This window comes from Morchella sextelata (genome assembly GCF_020137385.1).
Source record: "Morchella sextelata strain SCLS chromosome Unknown scls_12, whole genome shotgun sequence".
In the NCBI taxonomy this organism is placed as follows: Eukaryota; Fungi; Ascomycota; class Pezizomycetes; order Pezizales; family Morchellaceae; genus Morchella; species Morchella sextelata.
This window is the reverse complement of record NW_025408627.1, coordinates 239,317-256,376: the sequence shown is the minus strand read 5'-3', so window position 1 is coordinate 256,376 and position 17,060 is coordinate 239,317. Positions and strand designations below refer to the sequence as shown.

The 17,060-nt window shown below is 43.4% G+C and overlaps 3 protein-coding genes across 3 annotated transcripts; 1 reads left to right on the top strand and 2 right to left on the bottom strand.

Moving 5' to 3' along the window:
• Nucleotides 1–161: 161 nt before the first annotated feature.
• H6S33_001968 (uncharacterized protein) lies at nucleotides 162–734 on the top strand (the record flags this gene model as incomplete). The annotated part of the gene is made up of 1 exon (XM_044833771.1): nucleotides 162–734. One exon carries the CDS (start codon nucleotides 162–164, stop codon nucleotides 732–734), a length of 573 nt encoding a protein of 190 aa, XP_044693111.1.
• Nucleotides 735–3,543: 2,809 nt separating this feature from the next.
• On the bottom strand, nucleotides 3,544–4,093 carry H6S33_001967 (uncharacterized protein; the record flags this gene model as incomplete). The annotated part of the gene is made up of 2 exons (XM_044833770.1): nucleotides 3,544–3,795; nucleotides 3,869–4,093. 2 exons carry the CDS (start codon nucleotides 4,091–4,093, stop codon nucleotides 3,544–3,546), a joined length of 477 nt encoding a protein of 158 aa, XP_044693110.1.
• Nucleotides 4,094–14,402: 10,309 nt separating this feature from the next.
• On the bottom strand, nucleotides 14,403–15,035 carry H6S33_001966 (uncharacterized protein; the record flags this gene model as incomplete). The annotated part of the gene is made up of 2 exons (XM_044833769.1): nucleotides 14,403–14,723; nucleotides 14,784–15,035. 2 exons carry the CDS (start codon nucleotides 15,033–15,035, stop codon nucleotides 14,403–14,405), a joined length of 573 nt encoding a protein of 190 aa, XP_044693109.1.
• Between the last annotated feature and the right edge of the window lie 2,025 nt (nucleotides 15,036–17,060).

Here is a 17,060-nt window from a genome sequence, read left to right as displayed (position 1 = left end):
GCCGCCTTACCTACAGCCATAGTAATATTCTTTCCGCATGGAGAGCTGCGGGAATCTTTCCTTTCAATCCTCGCAGGGTTCTGGATGCGGGTGTGCATTCACAACATAAGCACTGGCAACCAAAAGTGTTCACTGTTCCAGCAACCCCCCGTACCACCAGAATGGCCAGAGCAACTACAAAAGAAGCATTAGCATTGCTAAATAGTCTCGGCGCATCTGCACATGCAAGCCGGCTGAAAGAGTTAATAGGGTCGCTTGACAAAGGTCTTCAAATATCAATCACGGACAAGGAAATCTCTGACCATATCAATAACAAAATCCGGGCCTCTACAGCAAAAAAAACCGCCAATGCAACCTTCACTGACAGAAGAAGACTTACCAAAGCAAGAGTGATCACTACTGAAGAAGTAATTAGGCTGAGAGAGGCAAGGGAGAAGGCAGATGGGGATAAAGCCGCAAAGACAAGTATTAGGGAGGAAAAGAAGAAATTAAAGGAATTGTTATCAAAGGAGGAACTACCTTCCTCTAAATATAAAGCAAAGTCAAAAAAAAGTGTCTCTATATCTACTACTATTTCTGTAAATAATTTGAAGGATATTGATAGGGTAGGCGTTGATGACGATGAGGATGAATGGTACCGGGTTGAGGATTTTGAGGAGGAAAGTAAGGGCTCCCCACCACCACCACCTCGCAGAACGGCCAATATGACCCTCAGAGGGGGTAAAAAGTATTAATAGATATTCAATTTATATACAGTATTTAATTCATTGACAATTCATTGATATTCGTTGATATTCATTGACACGCGCGGGCCCGTCGGGTTGCGTTGCGCCGCGATCGGTATCCATGTCATGGGCGGTATCACGGTCAAATACGTTATCTGTTGGCTCCATATTCCCTGGGTTTCCTTTGACTCATCTTCTGCGAGACATCAAGTCTAATCGACGAGAATGATATATGGATATATCCCAATCGGAACGTGGCGGTGCGCTTCTACGCACTATTCCTGCACAAGCTGCTGCGCCTGTGATATGAGGCTAATTTGGCTTGGCCAATCTTGGTCAGTATATCCTGAACGATCGACATGTGGTATTGCGCTTTTTGTGAGAATACCTATTGATATATGTATATCGACCCAACGTCGTGATTCTCAGAGCTTCATGCATATCACAGCTTCGTGGCTGGCCGGTATCGGGTGACTCAAGCGTAACAATGTAGAAACTTGAAAGCCTGGAAGCCCATAGTTTTCTGATTCTGCGTTATCCCAGAACACTAAAAAATATATCAGACTTCACATCCCCTTCTTAGATGAGTTTGTTTCCAAATCCTTTCAGGTCTCGTCTGATTCGTGGGAACTTGTTTACAATTTACCCTGCCTCAAGCTTGGCAATCCATGAGAGATATATGGCAACCTCCTGTTATACCTTCCTAGTATGTATCAAAGGATATAAGCCCCATAGCAGACAATAAATCAATATTAGTACCATCAATATAAAAAGTCTTTGGCTCAAATACATCAGTTATTCGATCTCTGACGGCGTGAGATATGGTACCAACTGTGGGTAAATCCGTAGTCAGCCTAAAACCTTCAGCCTCATGTGATTTCGCCTCACACCTGGATGCGTGCCTCAAAAATAGAATCAACAATAGTACGTCTCAAAGATACGAATACGAGTCCACGGGGCTTAGGAGGCTCTGTTTCCCCGCCAAGTGAGTTTCTTGACGTCACTAGAGGGCTACGTGTACGTGTATAGAGCTGAGAACACGGGACAGCTGTTATGAACATTAATCGATATATGGTGCGCCCACTCTGAAAGGTAACCATAGGGGAAACGCCAAGGCTTTTATAACTTCACGACCATGAGAGATAGAAAAAATCTATAAGACCGTTTTACTCCTCATGATTATTCCTAGACTTCTATCTTGACAAATTTTTAATATCTGTTGTTGTTGTAAAGTTATAAAAGCCTTGGCGTTTCTCTCGTGGTTACCTTTAAGACTGGGGGCACCATACCTTATCAGTGGATAGCTAAGAAAGCCTTAGGAACGCGTGAAGAAAGCGTAAAAAGCGAGAGTAGAATAAACATATCACATCAGAGTACTGGCGTTGTTTATTGAGACTAGTTTCTAAGCACGCCTTACCAAAGCTTTGTAGATCATTTCGCACATGCCCCAATTTATTATGCTTACTTTTGTTTTGGCCCGGGATATTTCGGATCATTGGTTCCGCGTGCCGAAATCTCATCTAGGTAATCACGCAGATCAGTGGCTGGCTACAATTACCTCATCTGAAACTGTAACCGACGTTATGTGTGGAGAATAAAAAGAAAAAGAAGAGGGGGAGGGTGGGGGTGTAAAATTTGTCACGGAATTTACAGTGGTCAGCAAAATCAGTTATTTCAACTCTTACGTACGTGGGGGAAGCAGGGCTGAAGCAGAGGGATGTTTCTTGATTGATATGTACCCGGAATGGATGAACCACAGCCTTGGAGGGATACTGGTCCCTGGTGGTTAGTTTTGTACTACATAGGTGCAACCATATCGAAAAACGCTCTACGAGGAAGGCTGAAATTAGAGTAGGTGGGAATATCTTTGCCGAAGGAAAAGATGCTGTCAACGCCTAACACCGACGAGTTGAGAGAGCAAACCACAGGCTTAGTCCCGGTTTAACTGCTAGCTCAGAGACAGAGAATGTAAATTACAAACTTTCCAGGGCACGAATCATCGCCGTGTCTAAGGGACGGATCCGCGGATGAAGTCAGGGTTTCTCCCAGCCGCACGCAGATTCTTACTGGGAGTACATAGCAACCGCTAACTACCAAAAGAGAATTTAGATCAATCTCGATAATGTACCTACCCTCTTAGACTAAGGGCAGGTTTATCCGTCAAGGTTTCAGAATAATCTCCGTCGGCTAAGCTAATCATGTTCTACTCCATATGGAGGGAAGTCATCACCGGTACTAGTCTATTAAAGGTAATGAGTCACTTTTCACCACCTCCATAAGGAAGGCCCGGAGAGGGGGGGGGGGGTTAGAATAGACAGTAATGAGATGGCAGATAGCAGGTAACAACCCTCGATGACCAACATAAGCGAGGTTTCGGTATCACAGAAGGAGGTGATCAGAGTAGCGCTCGATTTTTAAAGAAATGTGAACTCAAGGTAGAGGGGAGAGTTCGCTCGCTAATAAAACACCCAGACAATGACCGCGCTGCAAATGAGTACTGAAACAAATATTTCCCGAGATGGCCAGCGACGTCAGGAATAGGAAAAGAGGAAATAGAACAGAAGAAGAAATTGGCCCCACATGTAGACAAAAAAAAAAAAATGAAACCGGCAATGGATTCGCACAAAACAACAAGAAGCAATACAAAAAGAAAAGAAATAACATAGGGAACTGAAAAATTGAGATCAAAAGAGTGTAAGGTTTAAATACATATACCATAGAATTAGCTATTGGCAATACCTGTATGCTCATCACCCTGCCCTTCCTCGTACACCATGTAGAAGCTGCTATTAGTAGAGAGGAGCTCGAGCTCTTCATCCTACCTTGGGCTCAGTGGAATCTCTACCCATGATGATAGGTTGCTATAAGGAGGCTTTGCAATCGTTGTGTCTCGAGGCAGGAGACCGGCGGGATCACCATTGTAGAATCCGGGTTGAGTCCGGGTCAAAACCGAGTTGTTAGGCTCATTTAGGAAGCGATCGATACCACAGTATCCATAACCGTCGTTGATGTCGCGTAGCTGTCTTTCATCTAAGCCATATGTTTCCAAAATATCCAGCATCTTCCTACGCTTCATGTGTTGATCTCACTTAGCTTTCCTTCACAAAGCTAAATCAAGAAGTGAATTTCAGGGCGATTCTCACCGATCTAAGGGCATCCTGAGGGTGAAATGCGAAGTCTTGGCGTGACTGTTCAACGTTGGGTTCTTCTAATACTTTTGGTTCCACCTTATACACGTTGTTTTGTTTCAAAGGGGTGGGGTGTTGAGAATCAGGGGCCACAGGACTATCGATAGTTGCCGTAGTGATTTTAGTTCTAGGACCTCGAACAACGTCCGAGTGGTAGTCAGAAGTGCAGGGGTGAGACATGGTTATGCCGCGGAATGAGATAATAAGTGGGACGAGTGAGGGTAGTGAATTATTGTAGGCCTGAATTTGCCTGAGAGAAATTAAAGAAAACAGCAGAATAAACTAGGAAAAAGTTTTTTTAGCCCTGGTGGATAAGGACCTTTTATAGAAGAATAATTACATGTAGCTACAACGCAGCTATAAAGATGGTGCGATACAGCACCTGATAGCATGAGCGTTATGACATTATGTACCTACAGGTTTTCTGAATGGATAAGAGGTCTGTGCTGAGCTGGATTGGAACAGCTACATACATGTATATGTGGGTTTTATTTGTATATGTATACTCCATGATTTGTTGCAGGTTCCCAGGTAGGTCCAGAGTACTACATGTTTTAACTTAGCCTGTGTATGTGTTTGCCACCGTCTTGGCAACGGTCTTCGGTAGGGAAATTTGCGAGAATTTTCAAGCGAACGCTTGCTATTACTTGAAAACCAGTTTCTTTAAATCATGACAGGTATGTAGTCTCGTGGAACGCTGAAAAGGATTTAGATACAGTCGTTCCCGGGGCAATTGCGAGCCTGGTTTGATGACGAATGAGCCAATCAGTGCCAACAAAAGAAAACAAAAGAATACAAAAGTGCACCGGCCCCTTTGTCTTGATTTGCTATTAGCATCAAGTCTATGGCCGGCTGAAAAGTCGCCGTTTGTTCCTGATCAGGTTCGCCGTTATTGCGGAACGACTGTAGCGCTAGCTTGAGGCTCAAAGTTAACCATATTTAGGGTTAACCCTCTCTACCAGCTCATTATATGTGCGCACATAATTAAGCAGGTGACGTTATCGACTTATAACATTGGAGATATTATCAAAATGAATATAAGTAGGAAATCAATACTTTTTATACCTAACAGGCACAGAGCATGACAGTGCAAGTTAACAGCAATGGGTAACTTTTGCAACAAAAGCCGAATTCAACGTATCTAGCGGATTGTGAAAATCTACCAGTACTAGCGCACCGTAAGGAATGGAATGGAAGCAATCTGAAGATCGACCACCCTCAAAGGCGAAATAATAATTCGCCTTGGTAAATCAACGTGTAGTCTCTTCATGATCATAATAGCGTCGGTGTTGGTAAGTTAAAGCGCGATTTACCTCTAATAGATGCGGACGCTTAGACAGTATGAAGTCCACGTTTAAGCCCAATCGTATCAACTAGCTAGAAACTTTACGCTTCTCACACATTGGCCATTGAAGGTATCAAAATTTAAAAAGCAAATGCCATAAAAGCCCTCTCCCTACATATAGTAAGCTATATAGTAGAAAGTAATCTACGATATTAGAAATGCAAGGATCAGCGCTTGGTCGTATTTGATTATCATGTACTCGAGCCGCAAGCCAAAGATCTGTGTTATTTACTCGCATTTACGCTCGGAAGCAAACATATTCAACGAATCACTCCCCTATAGCCTGTACACGGTATTGGGGAAGCTGACGATTCTGGAGCGCAGCTCCCATTCGAAAATCAGTACATACTCGATCTGACCTAAGTATACTTGTATGCGGTTAGTGCCATCCCTAGGCCCTGGCTTTGTGTTATTTGATTTTGACCCATCCTAATATTAATGAATAGCCTAACCTGTGTAGTGGGGTTTAAGGTAAGTTCTATGAATAAAAGGGAGGATTAGGAAACAATGTAAGGCAGGATTTAATCACCGTAGACAATGTCATCAGAGTAACGAAGGTGGGTAAAAATAAAAGGGTTAACAACCTTCTCCTATGTCGGGGGTGTATTGGAGTTTAGATGAGGCTCAAGGGACATGTGACTGACTACATGAGTTTAAATGCATACGTGTCCTTTCGACAGCCTCGTAGGTGAGGCCCCGGGAGCCTGACGCTGCAAACACGTAGCAATGTTTTTACATGTTGTTGCTCCCGCATTAGCGCGAGTCTACGGTTACGGTCATGTGCCCAAACGAATTGGCGCAGAGAACGTGCGGGTAAATTCTAGGCCGCCATGGTTGCTTGAGTTCGAAATACGCTGAGAGTGAGGTAACATAATATTGGTGCATAGGTGACGCTAATGCAAGAGAGAAAATTTCCCGACTACTCAACTCATAACACTGAGGTCGTTTAAACGCATTATTTGCTCAGAGCTTGCAGACAATAACGCGCAGAATATTCGTTGTGCAGTACGAGCAAATTGATTGAATTATGGATGCGCCCGATAATATGGCCGTGGCTCCATCGGATCTGTTTAGTGCTTCTTGTATTAGCTTATGCATAGCTGGCTAGATTGTGCTCTTTAAACCAAAGGTCGGGGGAGGATAATTTAATGTGGGAAAATGTAGACTCGTTAAGAGTAGATATCTGTAGTCTGTTAGGGAATGGGCAAAGTTAAAGTGGAAGTGTGCTACAAAAGAATCTGAAAAAGAAACGATTCGAAATCCCATAAACATACCGCTTTTGAGAGTGGAAAAAACTACATGGAAATATTTTGTTGCAATATCATGTTGTGTGACGAGGAACATGCAAACGTGTGGATCGTATTCAATCAGTTCAGTGATTTCTTCAATTGGTTATCTCTTTATCTCTGCCTCTCACGTTTTCCAGATTCTGTAGAAAAAAGAAGTAAAAAAAAAGGGAATACGAGCTGTACAATATCGGCTGTTAGATCTACCTAGATAGAGGGAAGATTATTTTCTCTTTTCAATTGCCAACTATACACTTGAACGTTTTTATTAGTTCTCAATGCCGCACTTGATCATTCGAATGAAATTTGAACCACTCACTGATCTTGAATTGTCGATCTTTTATCCATGCCAGAGAACTTTTTGGCTCAATACCTCTACGGTGTCTGGTGAAAGGAGCAGGTAAAATCCCTCAAGTCGTTATCTTGCCCGCGTCTGGTGCTTTGTCTTCTATGGTAGCAACTCCCACACTTATTTTGAATGGAGAGTAACCTGCCAAGGAGCAAAAATCGTTGGATTTTTCTTTTGAAAGCATCACTATAGCGCATGCAGAGAGAATAGTATCAAACAGGACGTTTGGTACTTCAGCGAAAGGAAATACAGTCGGTTGAGCACGGGTATAATTATTTCCCGGGCCGTGGTCATGCGGAAAAAACAGATCTACCCGATTGCCGCAATAGTTTGAGGCTTCCAGACAAGGAGGGCTGCAAGCACTACTGATGTTGACCGCATATCGCGTATCCCTGTTATGCTGGATCCCTGAGACGCGGTTGCTAAATCAGGTTTTCAAGGCGCCGAGATCCTATCATTATTGAACTTAGTTGTCTTGCAAGAGCGTAAGGCGCGGTGTACTAGGTAAAATGATGCGAAGGTTGGAAATAAGGCTGACAGCTGTGGGTTCTGTTTACTAATTACGAGACTGAGTTCAAGGTTATAGGAAACACCCTGCACCTCATGTCCGTACGTAATAGTTTTCGGGCGGCAGACCGGTCGTTAAATCCGATCAAAATGTAAATCGTCGCGTTCACTAGTATATTGATTCAGGTCCTATGCAGGTGTTCAACGGTGTCAATTAAAAAAGTGACTCTGGATATATGTGACGGAAGCCTTTGTAGATAATGTGGCTCGGGAGTTGGTTAAGTATAGATCGAATTAGACAGGCGGTGTGTACGTGTCAGGCTGCGATCGGCTTGGCGTGCAGCTAAAAGGGGTAGAAACACCAGGTCCCCAACTCAGGTGAGGAAGAGTATCAAGCTGAATCCGATCAGGAGTGTTGTGAGGATGGTAACGCGTTTTTAAATTATAAGAAGTATCCGATGTCCCTTGGCGAAACACGATAGTATTGTAAGTATGGTAGTGGTACAAAACCTTGATGCAGGTATGAACCGAGCGGAAAATCATGGCTCTCCACGAACAACGGCATTATGCGAAAGCATCGAACATCACCTACAACGGAGAAATCGTTTCATATTAGAACTACCATTATATATTAGTAGGATTCGGCCGAAACGCAATGTTCCATTTGAAGATGGGTTATAAGAATACAGTAGAAGCTAACAAATCAGTATGTGGGACACACATGCAATTAATGAATTAAACAAACAAAAAAAAAGAGTATGTGGGACACCAAAGAATTTGTGTTCACCTCGTTTACAAGGTCAACTCGTCCTATGCACTTAATTGTACTCCCGAACGTTCAGTAATTATAATCAAGTGCGAGGTATATCGTTGTACCCGTCTCGAAAATCACGCACTCGAAGTGGGAGAAGCCAGTACCATAAAGGTATGTTCGTGGTTGATACTTGGTATCCAAATGGAGAACTATGACTTTATGCTTTTAATAAATTCGCCGTGTGGAAGCATTATTGTGCAAGCTTTAGCTCTAAGGCTGACGCTTAATACTCAGGACTGCGTTTTGTACCGTTATCCCTCTTATCGCCTACTCGAGTGTGGGAGAAATGATTTGTACGTAATATCAAAGCGTTTTCCACTGCCCCCCGTTCCTCGTTCCCCGCGCGATCGGATGATTGCCCTCTGAAAATCCGCCACGCTCATGGGTGAACGACCCCTTCTCAGTTTGGCGTGTACAACACTTCATCTAAGCGCGGATAACATTCTTATCGACTCTCTGAACCCCTTGATGGAGTGGCCTGTCCGAGGCCCTTTCATGAGAATGATTTAGATAGGTTTGATTTCGATGAAATATTGTTATATTTCGTCATCTCTCCCCCTTAAACTTATGTAGCCGTGGTGGATGGTGTTGTGTAGAGGGTTGAATGTAATTCAAGTGGGGTTACTGGATATCCACATCATAAAGGACGCATTAGTAAATATAAGATTTAGAAACGATATCGGTTACATATAGGGTTGTTTACCCCGGCTTTTGGACCTTTCTCTCTCGCCATTCATTAGAATGTTTCTAGTTACAAGAGTACATCAAAAGAGTGGATGTTGACAGTGATGTAATGTAGGGATCGACGAAGGTCTTCTTACCTAGCTCACACCAAAACTCTTATATTAAAAATCTTAATCTGCTTTAAAGCCTCCCTCTGTAGCGCTGTTGTGTTGGAATATCTATCCACCAGTGTTTACAGTGTAGGGAACTTGATGAGTGGAAGCTAGGAAGCCAGGGTTCAGGAGAGGCGGAAATTGTATCTTTTGCCCCTCTATCATCGGATATGGATGATGACAATAAATATTTCAGGACGCAGAAACATGACACAAGGACTTCATCGGGTTTCTCCCCACAAGTTGTAGAAGGCGATCCATACATCATTCCACTGGGACTGACCCTGAGAGCTGGTATCCACTTCTAGTTCGTTCAAGACCGCCCCGCCTTGTTTCTGTGTCCCCACACGCACTTCTGACTATTTCCATATATCTACCGTTAGTTTATGTCCAATGAAAATGAGTGGTCCATGTAGATACGAACGAATCGATACGATGAATCTTCTGACCCATATTCAGAATCAAAGGTTTTTGTTGCAAAGTTGAGACATTCTAGCATAGATGTATGTAGTTACCTCCCTGCACCTGAACAAACGTGAAGTCGAGGCCCTGCATCGCGCGATTGCCTGAGTTTGTGGCGGTTGATGTATGTGATGTACATGTAGTATATTTGTGCTCTTGGCAGGCACGTGACGGGACTGCTATGCGCTTGCTCCTGTATCCTGGTAGCAATCCTTGTTTAACCGAAACTCTGAATGACCATAATCTAGAAACAAAGATGTCTCGAGAATCATCGGGTAGCTGGAGTTGCCCTCCTTTTATTGCATCTGGAGTAGTATCGGATTTTCGAGGCAGTTCTTATGATGCTGCATAGCCATAACCACATACGTACATAATAGGCTCATGTGCGCATTTGTATTTATAACCCCAACAATGATATCTGTAAGTTTCTTTTTAGCCACGTCGAAAATAAATCTCACTGGGCTGACTACATAGATATGGGATGCTCGTGGAAACTGCTGGAACTAGAGATGACGCTTTATCTTTGAATCATTTACCATCTGCTGACGGGCGGGGGTTCTTCTGATTTTAACCGCCAAAATTAAGGCGGCTGAAGACGGAAAGGATTGATAACCTTCAAGCGGTACAGCCTGATTTTAATTCCGAGGCGTGCAATATATAAAATTTCACGCCTTTAGTGCTCCGATAGGAAGTTTCCCCGATTGAAAAGACCTATTAGTCACTCCAGGAGTTATCAGGTATTGATTTCAACTTGAGCACATATGAGCCAAATTGATTTTTTTTCTGGGTGTTTTGTGCGCTCAATATCAAGAGGAACGCCCGATATACTCAAAACCAGCGGTGTTAACTAAGTCCGTATTATATGTAGGTCTCTGGGTAAAGAAGTATTCACAAATTACCGTTCTACAGCCTGCAAAGTAACAATCAATGGTTAACTACATGTACCCGCACCAATCAAATACATGTAATAATAGACAATGTACAGCTCCGGACAGCTATAACAAGCCGCTCCTAGCAACCACCTCAACCCCTTCACCCCATCGACTTTCAACAACGCAACCTTGTCCATAAATAATATTCTTTTGTAAAATGGGTCTAACCATAGTTGTAAACGTTCCCACAAAAGGGTACTTAAAATAAATAAGAACTCGTTGCACTACGACCTCTTGAAAATTTTGTGCAAGCCTAATTAGATAAACTTATTACCCGATTGGGATGATTAATGAATATTATTACCCCAATTAGGACTAGTGGCTGGGTTTTAAAAGAACATGAGGGTTAATTTTGACTGCCCGGCGCTGTACTTCACCTCTCGTATCCCTTAAGCTGTCAATGAATGTTGAACCTCCCCCACAAAAAGAATGCCTTTACTAATAGATATTGTCATCTCTCTTATCAAATCATAGATCTACCATATAAATTTAATTCCTGTATCATAGGAGGTCAACATTCACGACTTACGGGATACTCTAGAAGTGGTGGGGGTTAGCTCAGCTGACCAGGACAAGCCCGGCCCCTGAATTCCAAGTTCGTTTTTGAGATGTGTGTGCCGTTTGTTCTTCAACATTCCATGTATCCTTTGGCCTTGAGCTGCCGTGCCGGGCCGAATTGAAATTAGTTGAATGTAACGCGATTTGGTAATCGTGATACAAGTAGGACATCTTATCTAGCGCTGGAGATAATATATATATATATAAATATATCAGGAGCTCTTTCCGAGATTAGCTGGACGTCATTTTCGATTTCGCTTATGGTTTCCACATGTTTTGCTTTGGTTTGGCATGGTAGTCAATGGGATAATTCGAGTTTTGTAGACCTAGGCCTGCATAGCAAAGGCCTACAAAATTATGAAAGTTTAAGTCCTAGTAATGTATATGATTGGGTATATCAGTCTAAAGAGTCACGGAAGTGCCCCCAGAGCCCTGAGGTAAGATGCACATGCCACTTCTCTAGTGCGCATGAAGTACCAAAGAAATTCGCCAAAGCTGAACAACCCTAACCCCTGCGAGGATCATATAGATCTCGATCGAACCTAATAGATACATGTATATCGTAAGGTCCCTTCTACGTTTACCTGCGGGAAACTCCGAGTTGACTCCCCTGAGTTCAGTTAAAGGGTTTTAATTTTAAGGTTGGAAATAGGCTTTAGATATATATTGCGCGCGGTACTAGTGGCGTTTGCCATCGAGACTTCCATAACACAAGTACAATTGCGGCTCGACATAACCCAATACACCGGATCCCCTGCTGTACCGTACGAGATCTTTAACTTAATTGCTTAAGCGAAATTAATGTTGCTGCTATTTATGTTCCCGTCTGGACCCTTCTCGGCGAACTGGTGAAACGTGGATATCCGAAGCGACGAACCAACTTATTCGCGACGAGATGAGCAAGACTAAAAGTGATAGGGATATAAACTAATGTTTGCCTTTTCCGGACACCGGTTTGCCGCCTTTCAGCTACACCGCTTGTCCGAGTAGGTCCTCTTACTAAGCGAATTCAGATGACATGCGCTACAACCTCTCAGGATATTCAGGATTAAGGTTATATCCAAGAAGCGTCTCTTGGGGCATCATGATATGTTGGATATAGTAAGGATAGTTTTACTTTATTAGATCCTTAGGGCTGGTGGCAGTTCGTTCGTAGCTATATATTTACACTCCGTTCGGCAACACCCTAATATCATGATATTCAGCCCAATATCGTGATATTGAGAAAATATGCAATATTTTTTCTAGTGGTAGTGTTCTGGCAACCACAATTTCTACGTTGGGTTTTTAATATACACTATTTACATATTGATCTGACTTGATGGCTCAATGGGTACGGGGGCCGGGCTTGGAAATGAATCCGGAATCCAGAAGAGCTTGTATTTGTAAGTATTGGTGGTCCAGAAGGCCTTTCTGGACTCCGGCCAGTAACCTTTCAATCCCTTCATCAATTGTGGTATTATATTAATCATCTCGTCCTCTTCCAGTGAGCATTGATATAATTCGGCTCCGACTGGATGGAAGGCATCAATCTCACCCGAAGATAAAATGAAGATCAGAAGCCCGCTCCCAAACGGGCCCTTAGCCATCACGCTTGGCACCGTCTGGCATTTGGATGTGTATATACCGTCTTTTCTGGGTCAATGGCGAGCCTTATCGATCTTTGGCTTGGCTGGATATCAACTACAGCTAAAAGCTTGCCATTCGCCATTCAACAAGTTTCCCCATTGTCCCAGGAAATACTATAGAGGCTTTCCCGAGAGATATTTGTGAAGAGCCCTGTAAACAACTAATCGGTCTTGAAAAATTAGAAGGGCAGTCTAAGGAGTTTAAAGAGCTAGTAAAACTCATAGTGCACTGATAGAAATTGTTTTCTAGATAACACGTTTTATGTCTACACCCCTTAAGCTTCTCTCCTATGAATCAACAGTATACTCGTAGTTTTTTGGCGTTTCCAGACGCAACTGCTATTGCATACACAGAAAAAACTCGCCAAGGCTATCTTTTGTATGGCATGCAATAGCAGTTGCGTCCGGAAACGCCAAAAAACTAGGAGTAGTATTAGTGATCCCAGTCTCGGGGTGTCCGCGGAGGTATGGCCTGGTCCGACGCATTACTCTCGACTCCTAAAAATGCGTCTTGGCAGTGTCCGGACGGGTTTTGGGAGCACTCCTTCTACTCGTAAGTTCATAGCGTTTCCGAACACGACTAATATTGCATGACATACAAGAAGGTGGATTTAGCGCTTTTTTATATGGTATGCAATAGCAGTCGTGTTCGGAAACGTCATGAATTTATGAGTACACGGGATCATATATAAAGTTATTATCACCGAATATCGAATATATACTCTCGGGAGCTCGAGGCCGATTTCCTCAGCCCGATGCTTGGAAAGGCTGAAACTCGATGTCATTACACAGCATATTTTCTCATGTGCCATGGTCGGAAGGCTACATCATGCGCTCATTGGATACAGGCTAGGTCACGGAATATCACTCGTTATCACCCATCGTTTGAGGTTGGTCATTGATCGAGGGTAGGTTTATGGCGCTGGCAGGGAGCAGTAGAGCAAAAAAGAGCTAGGTGATGTCAAGACTGACATCACCAAACAATGTATATCTACATAGAAATTTATAAATTGATATATCACATTCACACAGCATAGCCTCACTCGGGGGATTCTAGGGTCAATGTTAATGCCTTGGCACTACATGCATGGCGCACCTCTTCCAAAGAAACTAGACAGCCTCAAAAAATAGGAGCTCGTCAGCCTTGAGAAGTTGCCACAACCTTCAAAATTCGTAAATCATCGTGTAGCTCACTTCACAAGCCGCCCTAATTCACCCGAGATATGCGGCATTTCGTTATGGCATTTGGCCTGTCCAATCCCCAGCCTCACATCAATTAATTTGCTGAACATCAACTGTCCCATGGTACTTACTGGGAAGAAGTATGTATATCTACAATTATCCTCCGCATCGACGTAGACCTGCATCGATGAGTGGCACGTGAGAGACAGGAGGCTCTATAGCTCAGATTGCTTGTCTCTACTTCAATCAATTACATAACATCATATTTTTCCTGAAGTGTAAACAAATAGCACTAAGAGAATTTATTCCACACAGTATTGAATACACAAACAAAGGAAAGATTCTCAGCCGAGGAAGGTGCTATGGAATTTTTCTTAAACGTGTAAATAAAATACAACATCAGAAGAAAGTATAGTATACCAAAGAAATAATAACCCTCGAAAGATGGAACTCATAATAACTTATAACTCTAAAGAATAGAAGTAAGAAGTGTCCGGGAAAGCTCTAGAAAAGGATCAATCATGGGTCGAATCTGCGTTACCGCAAAGACCAAGGAACAGGTTGGTAGGAGTTGGTGGACCTGCCGGGAATCAGGGAACTGGCTCGAACTCTAGTATTTTCCACACCTCAACGAAGCTTGCACTCTTGCGTGGGTTGTGAGTGGCTACGCAGACATTTTCAACCCCCACCTCGAACCCGGAGGAGAATCGTGGAGCCGCTTCAACGACTTCGGACTCGGAGGGATTGATAGGACTTTCGGCTTTGGACGCAACCGTGGATAAGGTAAAAATCGCGTTGTCCGGCTCTTCTAGAAACCGACATAGGCCGGTATAGCCAAGGCCATCATACAGATCTCGCTGTTGCTTGTCACTTAAGCCATAGCTCGCAACGAGTGCAATCTCCTTGCTTTGCTATCAACACGACCCATTTAGTTAGCCCTCATCTATTTAGAAAGATTATAGAAGACTGACAGTATGGAGTGCATCGCGATGGAAGTCCAGCTTCTGGTAAAGCCCAAGCATGGATTCCTTCTTCGAGGCATCGTAATCCTTACTCCGTTTCAAAAGAGAACGGCGGAAGGATTGGTTTCTCTTCCTTCTAAGAACTCTAACGGTTTCCGCGAAGGCAGATAAACTTGTAGAGTTTGTATCTGGGTTTGACGCCAGATCCCCGGCTTCCCCGTTGAATCCGAAGTGGTCGTTTTGGGTAAGGGAGCTGGTCATTATTGATATCGTCCTCTGGCTATGGGATAATGAAAGAAGGATAAAAGCTGGGAAGAAGAAAAGACACGAAGAGCACCTCTAGTGATGCTTCTTATAGTAAGAGGCATGGCTCCCCTCGGGTCTTTAAGTCACTGACAACCTATCAATATTCTAATACGTGGGTGTCATTTTTGCGGTGTATGGGCTCATCAGATCTGTGTCCTGAGCAATAGTGGTTTGACGATAATTCAAGCCGCGATCTGTGTTGTCCATAATCCACCATCCATATTGCGTCGAGATTGAGAATAGGTATATTACAGAGCGTAGGAAACACACACACTCCTCCCTGCTTGTGGTAGATGGATTTTACTCCAATGATTAACCTTATTGTCTCTAACTTATTGATCGACAGTACAGATGAGACGGGAGGTGGTGGTATATGGACAAATTATTTTCGATCTTGGAAATTTTTTTTTCAGTATCGTACGTTTTGAACTTTTAGGTTAGTGATCTTCAAGCGTTGCAGACTAGAGCGCCCTGAATTGGAGTTTGATCTCAGGGCTGTGCAATGTAGTGGTTCCTCCGGTGCATGTGTTTTTGTCGCACGGTAGTGGCTTTTTTTCCACTTGCATGTTATTCACAGAAGCCGGAGGTTAACCAGCCTGTAAGTAGGGGTAAATGATTCCAACCGAGTGATCTAATATGTATGTTCACATGGGGGACGGGAACTAGGAGAAAACATCATTGGAGGTTCTCGATCGGACGGAGTTCCAAGGTATTGGAACAAGCCTGAATGCGACAGACCCAACACTTTGAACCCTGTATTTCTGATTGGATGGAGGCCGACAGGGATTAGAGCAAGCAGACGGAGCTCCTGTCTATGAAGCATATGAGGATAGATTGACAAGACGTTACGTGCCGATCCTACCTGCCATTAGGGAAGAGCTTCCTCGTGTGGTAGACGACTTAATTTGATATATTCCGAGTTTGGGAATTTCTCTTAATGAAATGGAGCCGAGAGAAATAGGAAGGGTACGTTTGGGGATAGCCTCAAACGTCACTTGCCGAGAACAAGGGTCTTAGAATACCTGGAGTATATTTATTGTGGGTTTCGAATCTCGTAGAGCCAAGCTTAAGGAGTGTTGCGTTGCCCCGAACTCTGCAGCTCTGCACTGTCTAGACCCTGTAGCAACAGGAAGATCTCCTTTCTACCCGGTAAATGTATCTGAGTCTTAGGTGATGTCTTATAGATGCCTGTGCCCAATGAATATAATAAGGTTACCGGTGGAGTCGTTCACGGGTAAATATAGATGCTGGGTGTTGCACGACGTGACGGACATGCGTTTTTTATTAAAAAGGATTGGTTCTAGAGCTTGGCGTTTTCTCGCCATGGGCCTCAGAGCCCTGCCCTTTGACCGCTAGTGACTGTCTTCGCCCCGAAAATGACGGTTTTTTAATCCTTTATGAGGGGATATGGTATGTCGCTGTGTTCTGAACGGGGGAGGAAAAAGTAAGCTTTGCTGTCCGCCACATGTGGCTGAAAAGGTGGCTTGAGCTTAGGATTAGGAGATATTGTCGATTTCCTTTATGTGAGGGATCTAGAGATCGATACAATGGGATTTTGCAGTTCGTCTTTGTATATGTTCTGTATTGAGGATACACCTAATTGTTGGGTACGGTCATCCTTATGTACCACAGAGGGCAAATATGGCTTGGCGTAGCTACATTATTAGTGTACGTAATTTATAATATGAAGAGCTACAGTATGTAAGAGAAGGGTTCAATACTCTACCATAGGACTCTGAGGTTCTTCAATTCTCCGCATCATGGATTCCGCCTCATGGTTCTGGGCGATCAGACATTAGGAATAAACGTCGATCGCGCGATATCCTTGTCCGACGATCGTGTTGCTCATGCCAACTGTAAGCAATCGAATGAATTCATGATCAACCTCTTTGATGTTTTATTTTGTGAAAGAGGAAAAAACAGTAGCAATTATTTGCGGTATTCAATTTAACTTACACTCTCCGAGATTGCAAAAGTGAT